The sequence below is a fragment of the Lissotriton vulgaris genome, chromosome 4_1 (genome assembly GCF_964263255.1).
Source record: "Lissotriton vulgaris chromosome 4_1, aLisVul1.2, whole genome shotgun sequence".
Lineage (NCBI taxonomy): Eukaryota > Metazoa > Chordata > Amphibia > Caudata > Salamandridae > Lissotriton > Lissotriton vulgaris.
In genome coordinates this window covers 1,718,585,542-1,718,599,147 of record NC_141691.1, presented here as the reverse complement: position 1 = coordinate 1,718,599,147, position 13,606 = coordinate 1,718,585,542, and the positions used below count along the sequence as shown (strand labels likewise).

The window sequence follows — 13,606 nt, the reverse complement described above, 5'->3', positions numbered from 1 at the left end:
GCACTGGGAAAGATGGTAGACTTGACAGCACGATTGGGGCTTGCTAAATTTCTAGGCAGACACTGACCTAACTGAAATTGAACAACAGCTAGTGACGCTGGTGAAAAGAGAACTAGCGAGGGGATGGGGCGGAGTGGCACCGCCTTCCACATCGGTATGGTTGAAAGAGCTAGATAGATGCATGATTGCGGAGAAAGAAGTTTTTATAACCCTCGGGTGCCTGAAGAAATGGGACAGAAAATGGACCAAATGGAACGTTTATAGGGGGGAAATATGTGTATAGCCAATGGGGGAGTTACAAATGTGCAGGGATGTGGACAGATGTAACTTCTTAATGTGTTTGCTTTATCAGTCTCTGTATAATGTACCATGATGAGAGTAACCAGCTAATATCATCTGCCAATAACTTCTGTATGTCTGTCATGAAGTTTAATAAATAATTTTTTTTTTTTTTTTTAAAGCAGAAGAATTACTCTGTCATAAATAAAAAAACAGACAGGTTGTGGCTGCTGAAGGGTATGATGACCCTAAGTAGCTATAATATATAAATGTGTGAAAGAAATTGTGTATAGGTTAGGTCGACATGTTTCACGCCTTTGATGGTCTCAAGAGATCCCTAACGCTTTTTCAGGACCAAAGTAAAAAGTGAAAAGTTAGATAAAGTAGTAGTGTATTGGCAACTGCCTCCTTAAATTGTTGTAGTGCCACCAGTACGACCCTGGTGATGGTCCAATCTAAAAGGACAAGAGGAAAAGGGGAGGAGGGTACAAGACAGACAGTACATAGAAACATACAGTCATGTCTCTGGTGTATAGATCACGATACAACCAGATTGTCCCTTATATGTGGGCCATGTTAATGTTCCTGGCCTTTGAAAGGTAGCCAGACGCAGTCACTGAGTTGACTGAGCAATTACAGGCTTATGATGGCTGTGCATAATGATAAAACCAATTGTCAGGTAGACATAATTAGTAAAAAAAAAAAAAAAAAAAAGAAGAGGCACAGCTCACAGGGCAGGGTGCAGTGTATTTAAAAAGTTGAACATGTCCTTTCAAGTTTTACATGTGCTGTTAGGGAAAAACCTCCAAATTTGTTTTTTACTACGGTGAGGCTTACCTCTCACTTAGGATAACATAGGGTGACCTTATCACATTTAATAATTGAAAACTTTTGATTGAGAGCAGGTAGGACCACCTGCTGCAGCTACGGACCTCCACCTCTCTACTGGAATTCTGGCGAGCACTCAAGACTTGGCTGTTCGATTGAGTCACCTGAACCATCATGACCCTCAAGCATCTGGATTCCCTTTCAGGTGATTAGCTGCACGGTATAAATCCACTTGATTGATTGTAGGAATGTCATGTTTACACTACATGCAGCCAGGGCCTGTAATGTAAATGCTACTATTGGGCCTGCATCATTCATTGTTTTAACCACTAAAGTAGCTTTTTAAAGCATTCATCGGATCTGCCAGTGCAGCTTGGGTGCAGTTTCAAACTTCCATTTCGTCATGGGAAAATAAACGTTGCCAGACATAAACCTTCCTTTATAATATATATATAAGCTACTCCTATCGTAGGCCCTAATTAGCCCAGTAGGGCAAGGTGCAATGTATTTAAAAAGTTAGACATGTACTTTTAAGTTTTACACAACCTGGTAGTGAAACATTATTATGTTTGTTTTTCACTGCTGAAGGCCTACTTTTCCTGTAGGATAACATTAGGTTACTATTCTGCCGTCAGCATTACGGGTGAAGCATAGCGATTATTAGGTGGCTGTTTGAGCCACACTCATGAGCCATTTGAAAAGTAAGTGGGTTTGTTGATAGTGGGTGGTCCAGGCATTTAGAAGCAGACAGTCACTTATGTCATATTGTTTAACTTGCAGTTTATGGTGGTTCGGTTGCAGGGGCGAACCTGGATTTGCGTACTCTTCTCTTACATTAATTTGGTGTGCAAGGCCGTCCGGACATAGGTGGTTGACACGGCATACTTGATATCAGACAACTGGTGAGTGAGACTTATCTTGGCATCATGTGCCAGTTCAATTTCAAGGTTAACATTGGAGTTTAAGACTTATGGTTACACTTACAGTGCAACATAGGAAGGTGTCTTGATGAGCAGAAAGAACCACTGGCAATTTTATGTGCGACATACTTCTTCTTGTGGTATAAAGACAGCGATCAGCATCATTGTGTACCATTAGGAGATAAACCTCAGTCGTTTCTCGAGAGGATATCTGGCGTGGAGGTACTTATGCACATTTTTAGGGTATTTAAACTATGGGTGTATGCTGTACCATAGTACTTCACAAGTGCACAGTCACCTTTTGTGGGACGCACTCTTTGGGTTAAGAAATCTTTGTATTAATGCATGGCATATTGTCTTGCGTTGGGGTGAGTTACTCACTAAGAGGGCGTCACTTGTTTGGATAAGCAGAGCACAATGCTGTTCTTGTTTTTTTTTCTTTCTTCCTTTCGATACTTTTTCTTCTTTTCCGTTGAGTTGTGTTTCGATGATCTTTCTCCTACAGTTTCATGCTTAACTCCGGTTCTTCCTACCTATTTGACATTTTCTTACACAATTACCTCACAGAACCAAGGACCTTTGATTAATTAAATGCATCAATGTGATTGTATCATATATATATTTACTGACATCATGATTTGTTTGTAGATTCCCCTAAGGAAGGGTGGTCTCATCACCCGAAATGCTTTGGAATTCATGTGATCCACGCCTGGCATATATGATCGATATATGAAAAGAACTTTTTTTTGGAGAAATGTAATTGCTGCTTACAGTGGCAAATGATGTGTATGGTTATAAACTAGTTTAGTTGAAGTATAACAAATGTGAGACACTCTGTTTAGTGCAGGTAGTAGTGCACTTTCTGTCGAAGACTTTTGTTCTAGTTTTCTTCTGCACTTTTAGAAAGTTGGCGTTTTCTTGCTCTAACCATTTGGTGCTTGCAGCCGGTGTCCTAGGTCACATGTCTAAGTGCAGTTGGCCTTTCTGTATTTCTCCCAGATAGTGAGACAAAGAGGGAGTAGGTGTTGACAGGATGGGAGAGGTTGAGCTGTTCCCTGACCCAATTACATTTCAAATGTGCTGCCTCGAGCAAATTCACAAATAGCTTGCCTCTGTCCTAATATTACCCCAGACCCTTTGGAGCTTGGGTAGGGGATGGAAGGAAATTCCAGAAACAGATGGGGGGCGGAGGAGGGAGTCCAAAAATGTCTCTCAGAGCTGGCCCCAGGAATAAATAACTCTTCAGCACACTTCTGGACCTCTGGACATTACAGAAGAAGGACTGCCTGGCTCTTTGAGAAGGAAGACTAGACGTGCTCTCTCCATCCAGGGGTAACTGAGTGACTCTAAGGGCCAGCTAACTCGCCTCTCATTCTGAGCTACAGAGGCATCCCTGCAACCGCCCAGCTGACCTCCTGCACTGTAACTGCTTGAGCCCGGAGGGCCTCTGCTGGAGAGAGCTCCTGATCCCCACGTTGTGCTTCCCCAGGCCTGGATCCTTAGCTGGCATCAAAGAGAACTCCCCCTGTGTAACTGAAGGCTCCATCAAATTCGGCGTAAAGCCTCACCACACAGCTGCAAGCGACATTGAACCCGGCACCGAGAGATGAAAAGCCCTGCAAATCACAGATCGCAGATCGCGAACCAAGGACATAAGGTACAATCCTCAGTTGGCTAATATTGGTCCTGTGCTCTCTCATTGTCGGCTTGAATTTGTGACTTTGTCCCAGTCCAGCATGACCAGATACCCTTAGTTGGCACTTTAGGCACTCTTTTTTTGTAAACCTTTACAATTCAATATCTCAAGTTCTACTGATTGGATTTTTGTTAATTTGGTTTCAAATTGTTTACTCAATCCTTATCTGTTTTGCTAAATTGGTTTAGGATGTTGCATGTGGTATGGTTTCACTTTATTACTGTTGGTGCGCTGCATAAAAACGTTACACATTGCTTCCAAGTTAAGCCTGACTGCTTTTGTGCCATGCTACCAGGTTAAGCACAGGGTAATTAAGTTGCTAACTCAGACAAGGATTGTGGTTATTGTTTGAGAAGGGTTTCACCCCCTCAGCCAATAACCCAATCTCTCACAACTAGCATCAAGTTTGATTATGCTAGTTAATCACAATTTCATAATGCATTGAAAATCAGGATCATCGTGCTAGGTAATATGTCATACTAGAAGGAATTCCAGACATCAGTGGAGGACACCATTGCACAATGTGCTAATGAAATGTATGAACTAAGCATGTAAAGCAAAGTCTTAAAAGTAAAGACAAAGAGCAATGCACTTAAAATATTTTATTTAAAGTATGATAAAAACATTCTGTTTATGTCATTTCGGAGATCTTTTTAACATATGTATATATTTTAGCATGTACATACAGATAATGCTGCTGTAGTTTTCAGGACAAACCTTAGACGGAGTAGCAACATTTTCAAAACAATATAAATACTTATTTGAATTTGTGCAGCATTTATAAGAAACCATCCCTTCCCCAAGCGATATCTAGTTTACAGTACTAGTGTGCAGCTTACCTAATGTTAGCCCCACCCACAAATGTTTGTCTACAAATCATACCCCTACATCTAAGTATAAATACCTCAATGAATGGTTAACCTTCAACAGTAGGAACACATGATTCCAGACACTGTAACAGCAAACACCTCTTGTATACTTTGATAGTGAAAATGTAACAAAAATAAGATTAACGGAATTCTCTTGACCTATATAATATGCTATGATAAAGGCGTCAAGCACTGAGCGCTGCGATGAACACACCAAGGCAATGAGGAAAATCCGGCCAAACGTTTCCCGCACCCGTTACGGAAACATGCGCTTGTTCACTTGCTGTAAAGCTACACATTAAACATATTCCAGGCAAAAAAGGAAGAAAAGCAAGAACGTGTGGTTTGTTATGTCCAAACTGCAGATGATGCTTCCAAAAAACATAAGGCTATATTTGACAGAACTGCAATTAGGTACACTTATGATGTAGCTCTATATCAACAGTTTATGGCAACATGTATGTAAGTAGTAAATTGGGAACGTGTTGAGTATTTGTACGCAGCTGATTGTGTGTGACACAAAGAAACCGCTTAAAGTTCTGGGATATCTGAACATACTTGATAGAGAAGATCATTCCCATGGAAGACTGTGTCCATTACTAGGTCGATAAAGCAGCAATCCGGTGAAAGCATTTGTGATACACGCCTTTCTTCGCGACATGCAGCATAAGGAGGAAGAAAAGAAGTCTTTCCTGAGCTGCAACCCATCAAGGGCTGCAATTCAACAAGAAAATTTGCTGACTCACAAAGGAAACCAGCAATCAACAGTGAATGCTGGTGTGTGTTTATTTAAGAGACATTATAACAAAATGACATTTTATTGCACTTTCTACTCCAGTTTATCACAACCGCATAATGTGCTGTATGCCTTATACTTGTGATCCATTTGCACTGGTCTGTGATCATCTCGCAGAGGCGTTGGAAGTCTTCAGTAGAACAACAGAGAGACGAACACCACTTTCAGACCAAAACATATCATGAACAAGAGAAATATCGGCAACATTAAAACATACATGGAGTTAGTCACTGTTCGTAGACTTAATGTTCATGATTCAATGCCAAATGATAAATTTTCTGAAGAGGGATATAAAATCTTGACAACATACAGATTGTAAGTTATCAAGCAGGGGATATTCTACCACAGGCATCTGCCGCCCGTCTGCTACCTGCAGTTTACGATAGCTACCTTAAAATTCAGACTCCCAGAATGGTGTTCTTGACATATGGTTTTGGTACAAGGAAACTGCATAAAAAGTGGAGAGAACAAGACTTACACCTTGTAATCTGCATTCGCTAATTGAACCGGTTTTATTACAGAGGGGACTGGATTAATACTGCAGTTGACGCATTATCAAGTGGCCAAAAGCTTTACATGACTAGACTAGAGGAGATGTTCGTGAATCTTCAATCACTGGGAGCTGCAGTCTTAGGCAGCACCAGTTTGACACTGGAGGGCCAGAATTTGTAGGCAAGACATGCACAGCAGACTCATGCTTATTTACTGCAGCTGTGCTAACCAACAGATTGGTTTTCTGAACATGTCCAGGAAGCTGTAATTCCCCAGATGTCCTTCACACTGCTCTGACTTTACAACAGATACAAAACAACTGATCTTTTGGTGCAATCCAGTTCGCCAGGCAACCTAATCTTCAAAAGAATGCATTTACATTGTAAAGCAAGAGAGATCTTATGATTAGGAGAGCTTCAACGATAGTCGACATTTCCACATAAAAGAGTGACAAATGTAACCTTTCATGGCAGGAGCTTGATAGATTTCTCAACAGAAATAAAACAGGATTCGCACGGTCCAATTTGTATTCAGTTTTAAGTGAACTGTAGTAAATAGAGGATTGTAAACTTATAGTGAACTACATAAAAAAATCTTTAAACCTGATAGATTTACTTCAAAAACATCAAGCTGCCTACATGTTAAGAGAAAACTCATCATTTCAGCACATGCATCACTGTTTGGTCTACTTATGGCTTAAAAGGTTCAGAGGACCATTAGGTGTATCAGAGAAATTCTTAGGCTTGACAAGTCTCTGCTCAAGAAAGTGATCGCGTTAACATCACCTCCTTTGCTGTCACTCGTCACAGATCATAAGCCACTGGGAGGCATCATGCTTAAACCATAGCTTTCCCTACCATCTGCCCAAATATTAACCACAACCTACTCAAGACTAGCAGCTCAAAACGGGATTGTTGTTTTCTCAGTTTAATCACCTTAGACAGACATGCCACCATTACTGTACTTTTCTATTAGACAGTAAAAGGGGCTTTCTTGATTTGATTAATTTATAATGGGTGGAATATAAATATTTTGTAGGTATTCCAATCCCTTTGTTCTAAGGGCTGGATTCTGAAATTCAGAATACAGTATTTATTGGAGAGGTAAAGTTTAATGCTCAACAACCCTACAGAAATAACAATTCTGTGGAAGGCCTTTGTTCTGCGTTCGTGGTTTGGAAATTAGGAACATACTGTCTGTTGGTGCAGTGCATTTTCATGCTGAAAACCTCACAGCCCCTAAACATAGGAATTTAGGGGTCTTTCCATTTATTAATGTCTTGAGTTGCCTTTTTTGCCCTATCCTTGCCAATGTGTTGCATGTAACTTTGGTAACTAGTTTATGCCTGCTGAATACGCTAATCCTGGTTGTGAGCGCCAATTACATGAGAATTAAACTGAACCACAATTATAGAAATGTCATCTCTGTACATTCTAGCAAGTTCTTCTGGAAGACTAAGCATTTTGGACAGACGTTCATGGTCAACTACTCCAAACTCATTGTTACCCACGGCATGTCGGATGAGATGAGTAGCTGCATTCTGGTCTTCAAACACAGAGGAGATCCTGGCTCGTCTTTCCATTAAAAGACCATGCATCTGTGCCAAAGTGACCTTGTAACCACCAACAGCGATAGGCTGCTGATGGTGGACACCAGTTAAGTACTCGCCTACAATTTTAACTACATCTTGCCTGTGCATGGTCTCCCAGAGTCCATCTGTAGCCAAAACTAGGAACTTGTCCTTGGGTCGTAGTTTGTGATAGATGACCTCTGGTTCAGCGGTGAGGTAAGGAGGGCTGTGATAGTTTGGGGGAACAAATTTAGTGTACTCATTGTCGTTCAACTGATCTGGACCAGACTCTACCACTCTCTTCTGAAGCTCAATGCTCCATTTGAACTTCACATCTCCGAAAGCTCTGAAAGGCATCAGCAATCCAAGCAACCGATCTTGCTTTACCACGCTTTTTTCCTCAGACTTTGGGTGCTCGGATTTCAGTCGCTTAACTTCCGACTCATTCTGTGCGTTATGGTCATTAGACAGTGTCACCGCCGACCAAGAACCATCCTCTTCCTGCACACCAAGCAACGCCCTACTGTCACCAGTGTTGGCAACATGCAAATCAACACCATCCACGTGAGCAACACAGGCAGTGGCTCCAGAAAATGCCACTCGCAAGACCCAATAGTTTAGGAAAGAGTTGGGATCACCTACTTGAGCTTCCAATGAGAGATCGCTGTCAAGCCTTTTGAAAGCATTAATCAAGGCCTCTTTTACGTCTGTGGTTTCGCCACTGTTCAGGTCAATAAGCTCCTGCCAGTAAGTTCTTAGACTGTTGAAATACAATTTAGAAGCTTCCTTACTAAAATAATCATTGGGGTGCTTATGCCACTGCAAGATGGGCAAGAGAGCTCGTCCACTTTCCACAGCATTTTCTATCTCAATTAAAGTGTCAGGAGGTAACAAAGAAACTGCAATGTAGTAAAAAAGTCTCTCGCTGACAGCCTGAGCGCAAGCACAGCCAGCATGGCCATCAAAAACCCCCAGAAGCATTCCTCTAGTCTGCAAACATGTTGCTGCACTCCTACGGTCTTCTATTGGGGCATTGGCTGGTAGCTGGTTGCTGTCAAAGCCAAGAATTGAACTCACATTTTTGCCATCAAACTCTGGAACCTTAAAACTGTACTCATTGGCTTTCAGGATGCTGTTGACTTGCGGGGGAGTAAGATAACATCTCTGCGGCGTAGTGACATATCTTCTGATCTGGACTAGCTGCCTCAAGTTCTCCTTCGGCCGGCAGACTGTCGTGAGGTTCTTTTTCTGAGGTACATACCTCAAAGGATTCGGAGTCGAATGAGTGGATAAGCAACAAAGATGTCTGCGGTGACAGTAACAGGCCGCGCTACAGATCCTGCCAAGTTCGCAATTGCGCATTAAGGGGAACAGCAGCTGAGCTGGTGCTGACATGGCATCAGTGAGTATGGTCGGAGTGGCACTTCGCACTGGAATCTCTGCTAAAAAAAGAAAGAGGAAAGGTTAGGTCAGGTCAGGTGACAATAATTAAAAACAACACAATGGTACGGTGAAGAAACAAGGGAGAGCCCAAACTTCCTCCACACCCTCTCAGAGCAGCTATGAAACAGGATTAAAAAATAAGGTAAACAGAGTAAGCCCAGCATTATCTTGATATTAGATATAAATTCAGGTTTATGTCCGCTTATTTCCTTCAATTTGTGAGTGTGATTTGTTCTACGATTACTGTAATATTTCATTTAGTGTGCCATTTCCTATATTGTCCTCAACATTACACATGTATTGTTCTATGTTATATTATAAAGTTTTATTGTTTTCATATGTTCAAAATGTCAATACAAATTTATTAAACATACACCAAAAGTAAATTACACCTGATGCAATGTTAGTCGTGCAGCAAGACTTTAGGTTTGGCAGTAAGAAAACCATAGTTTCTCACCGGGAAATATTCCAATTTGAAAGCTACTTTAATAAGCCTTACATAACAGGATTATAAAAAGTACATTTTTAAATGCTAATTGCCTAAGACCGCTCCGAGCGAGAGCAGTACTGGGTTGTTCAGATGGCAAGCAATGCAAGTCTGAACAGCTTTTGGGACGGAGCACAAACAAATTTGACTGATGCGATTTCATGTGTTTGGAGCAAGGCACAGTCTCAGCTTAATACTAAACGCCTTTTAGCACCATATTATGAAAACAGAAATGGGAGGTGGTTGTGTGTGGAATGAACCTTTGTACATATTTGTTGCTTGGCATCTTGAGGTGGTGACATGTTCTGTTTTGTTTTTCTGCTATTCTGTTTTTGTGCAGCATTATTGCAATGTGATTTTGTTGTGCAGTACTGCCGTCGTTTGCAGGGTTTGAACCGTTTTTGTGATGAGCCCTCTTATGTTTTAAGTGTGCTGTTATCCTGTTTTGTCATACGAGTCAACCTTCCTGATTTAGGCAGAAAACTACTGATTTGAAGGGGCTCGTCTTGTTCGCCTCCTGATTCCTGCATGCGAAAACCCAATTTATCGGCAGGTTTCTGCCGACAGGGCCTGGTCTTGTACGACTCGAAGTATGCAGGCCAGTGCACCACATTTTAGTCCTGCTCTCTCTGCCTGCCATAGGGCTTTCTCCGTGCTCCTGACAGTTAAGATAAATAAAATATATTTGCATCTTTGATACCCGAGCAGCACACTTGCAAGTCCCATACATGACAATAGACCCGATTCTGGCCTCAATACTAGTCAATGGGGAAAAAATCTTCCACTCTTCTCTATTTATTTGAAAAGTTTTATATAGCGCAAACGTGACCCTCTGGGGAATCAGATCACTTTAAAAGTGAATGAAGGCACAAACATACTGATCAGTAAAATGTGGTCTATATACATATATGACAAGAAAAAAAGTTTATTCATAAAATGGACATTTTGAATATCTATTCTAGAAATGTATTCATAAATAGAAGTTTGACTTTTTTCTTGAAAGAGGTAGATGAAGAGATCATTCTTATTTTAGTGGGGAGAGAGTTCCAAATACGAGGGGCAATGCCAGAGAAAGCTCTATTACAGCTTTTCTTCCAGAAGAATCTCAATGGTTTTAACAGTAAGGTGCTGGAGCTTATTTCTAGAGGATCTTGAGCCACTGGAAAGTTCAAGCTTCTTAGCGAGATAGCTTGGAGTATTGAAGTGGAGAGCTTTGTGAGTCATGCATGTAATTTTTAATAGAATTCTTGCTGCATTTCGGTGCCAGTCAAGGGACTTCAGGTTAGAAGAGTTGTGATTGTTCCTTTTTGATCCAGTAATGAGTATTGCAGGACAGTTAAGGGAGGCCCTTAATGGAGCTGTTGAGGATCTGAGCAGGCAAGAGAGGGTTTTGCTTCCATAGTCCAATCCGGGAACCACGAGGGCTTGCATGGCAGATTTGAGTTCTTTTTGTGGGAGGAAGGGTTTTAGTTTTCTTAATATGTTAATTTGGAGTTTTACTCCTTTAGTATCAGCACTAATGTGCTCCTGCATATTAACGTTATTGTTGAGTAATTCCTAGTGCTCTTGCTGAATCGATAATTTGTGGTGTGCAATTGAATGCTGGTAATTGCTGTATCTATTCATTGAAAGTGTACAACTTATTAGGAGGTGCAAATAAGAGGAATTCATTTTTTTGATTGTTAAGTTTGAGGTGGGTGTCCGATAGCCAATTTCTGATATTTTGAAGAAAAGAATAAAGGGATTGGATGTCTTCAGGGGAGGAGACTTTCAGATAAAGTTGGATATCATCAGCGCATACAAACGATAGTGGATTTTGGATGAACCTAGGATTTCTGTTAGTGGCTCCATGATTAGATTAAAGATGGTGGGTGAGAGGGAGGAGCCTTGTGGGGCCCCAAGTATGACCGGACAATCTTCGAGAGGGCTGATTTACCTTGACTTGTTGCATTCTATTTTGAAGAAAAGAGGTGAACCAGTTTAGGATGGACCCCGAGATACCCATCCTGTGCTATAATGAGTCAAGTAGAGAGTCATGCTCAACCGTATCAAATGCTGAGGAGAGGTCCAAGAGGATTAATAGTCATGATTATTTTTATCAAACAATTTTAAAGCATCGTCCACTATATGTGTCAGGGCCGATTTTGTGCTAATCCCAGACTGGAAGTCAGATTGAAATCAATTGAAAAGATGGAATTGCTCAATGTGGTTACAGAGTAGGACGTGAACACATCTTTCAAGAATCTTTGCAAGTCGGAATGTTGGAAATGGGGTGAAACTTGTTAAGGTTGGTTGGATTAGCCATTGGTTTTTGTAGGATAGGGTTGACCTGCCTGGGATTTTGCCCTGTAGAAGTGATGCATTTACCAACTAAGTCCACAGTGAGAGTATGGACATTATGATCTTATTAAAGAGGATGGGGGAAGTGGATCGATGAAGTGGTTTGAAGGTTTTACATGTTGAAATTTTGAGGATTGCATTTAATCAACTGCTTCGAAAGAGCTCCAGGAAGCGTTGTTTTTAAGGATGTGCTCCGGAAAGTATTCGGGTCCACCCATCAATGTGGGTGTACTCTAGTGTATAGTGAGTGAGGACAATGCTCCTGTATTATCTGCAAGTCAGTTTTCACGTTGTCTTTTCAAGGGAGAAAGCCGCAAAATCTTCACAGTTGGGTAGTACGTTGGATCCATCCGGGGAGCGGTTGGGTAGACCACTACATTAATGCTTAACCAACTCAAATAATTGTTTTGGACGTTTGTTGGTTTGTTCCAGTTGGATTCTGAAGAAATTTGCTTTGGCATTTCTAATACTTTTGTGCTAAGTTTTCCTATGAGATCTTAGATGATTGTGGTGTTCAAGCGATAGAGAGAATATCCATATTCAATCGGCTAGTCTCAGGTTACGTCTTTCAGTTTTGAGGGTATCATTATACCAAGGTTGCGACTCTATGGTCGATAGTCTTTTTAGTTGTATGAGTGCAGTTGCGACAAGAATATTCGTCGTGGAGCTAGTATAATGGTTATTGAGGTAGTGTAAATCTAGCATATCCTCTGGGGGTACTAGATGTTATCGCTGAGGGATGTCAGTTTAGTAGGGGTGCTATTTCTCAAATTTCCTTTCCAAAGTTTTGGTTTGAGTGCTTGTGTGGTATTAGTTCTCATGGGTATAATGATGAGGAATGTGATGCAGTGATGGTCATGCCAATTACAGGGGAGGATAGATTCAAGTTGGACAGAGTTATCATTTGCGATAAGATCTTGCCTTGACAGCCTTGTTATGTGTGGGCTGTCAAAGGTTTAAATCAAGTTGAGGTCAGTGAGAAATGTTTTGGGGCTGTTAACTATAGGGTTGTTCAGATCCTTCCAGTAGAGGTTGAAATCACCAAGGAAGATTTGAATGCCATGTTGACCGGTGTTTGTTATGATGATATCCCTAATTTGCTCTACGAAGGAAAGGTTATCGCCAGGTGGATGACAGAACATGTGTAGTTTACAAATATGTTTGTTGTAACATGCAATGTCCACACATAGATATTCACATTAGGCTGTTCGGGTGAATACATGCAATGCCCCCCGCTCCCCCTGGTCTGGTGGCTCTGTCAAGTCTGATGAGGTCATAACAAGGAGGGACTCGTATGTCAAGGATAGGAGCTGAGGAATTGTTTAGCTAAGTTTCTGGTCAGCAATGCAGACAGCATGTCTTGCAGCTGATCTACAATTGAGAAGAATACATTTCAGAAAGGATTTAGGGTTACCCGTTTAAGTCTGGGTAAGGTTAACTCTCTTGAGGTTGTCTTTATTTATAGCTCTATGGTTGAGTTTAGAATGTGTGTGGTTTTGCAAAGATGGATTGAATGTGACTCAGATTGTTGATGTTCTTAATGTGCAGTGAATTGCATGATAGTAGGAGGGAGTGCATATCTATAGTAGGACTCCGATAAGGAGTCTTTATCAAATTTAGTGGGTCTACAGGGGGAGTTGGTACAGGAGCGGGTTCTCCATCTCAACTGCAGGCACTTCAGGAGGGATGAGATCGGACTGGTTGTGGGGTGAGTTGTCGGCAAGGTAGGACAGACGATAGTTTGTTAATGGTCTGGCGTTGTCAAACTGAGATTTTGGATTGGCCCGTTGTTTGTAGTCCATTTAGTAGCGATATGTATAAGGCATTGCAAATTTCCCTTAAGAAGATGTAGGGTTTGGGAGATCTCATCCAGTCTGGCTTCTAGT

At 41.3% G+C, this 13,606-nt stretch overlaps 1 protein-coding gene across 6 annotated transcripts in view; it reads right to left on the bottom strand.

The window, feature by feature from the left end:
- Positions 1-4,310: 4,310 nt before the first annotated feature.
- PDP1 (pyruvate dehydrogenase phosphatase catalytic subunit 1) overlaps positions 4,311-13,606 on the bottom strand; it is a 99,835-nt gene continuing 90,539 nt past the window's right edge. For 3 of the 6 annotated variants that reach the window (XM_086965995.1, XM_086965992.1, XM_086965994.1), the window contains exon 2: positions 4,311-8,892. In XM_086965995.1, the coding sequence (XP_086822121.1) occupies positions 7,238-8,845 (1,608 nt within the window). In that variant the 5' untranslated portion in view covers positions 8,846-8,892 and the 3' untranslated portion in view covers positions 4,311-7,237. The remainder of the gene's footprint in view (positions 8,893-13,606) is intronic. The other 3 variants (XM_086965993.1, XM_086965997.1, XM_086965998.1) reach the window with 1 other exon arrangement.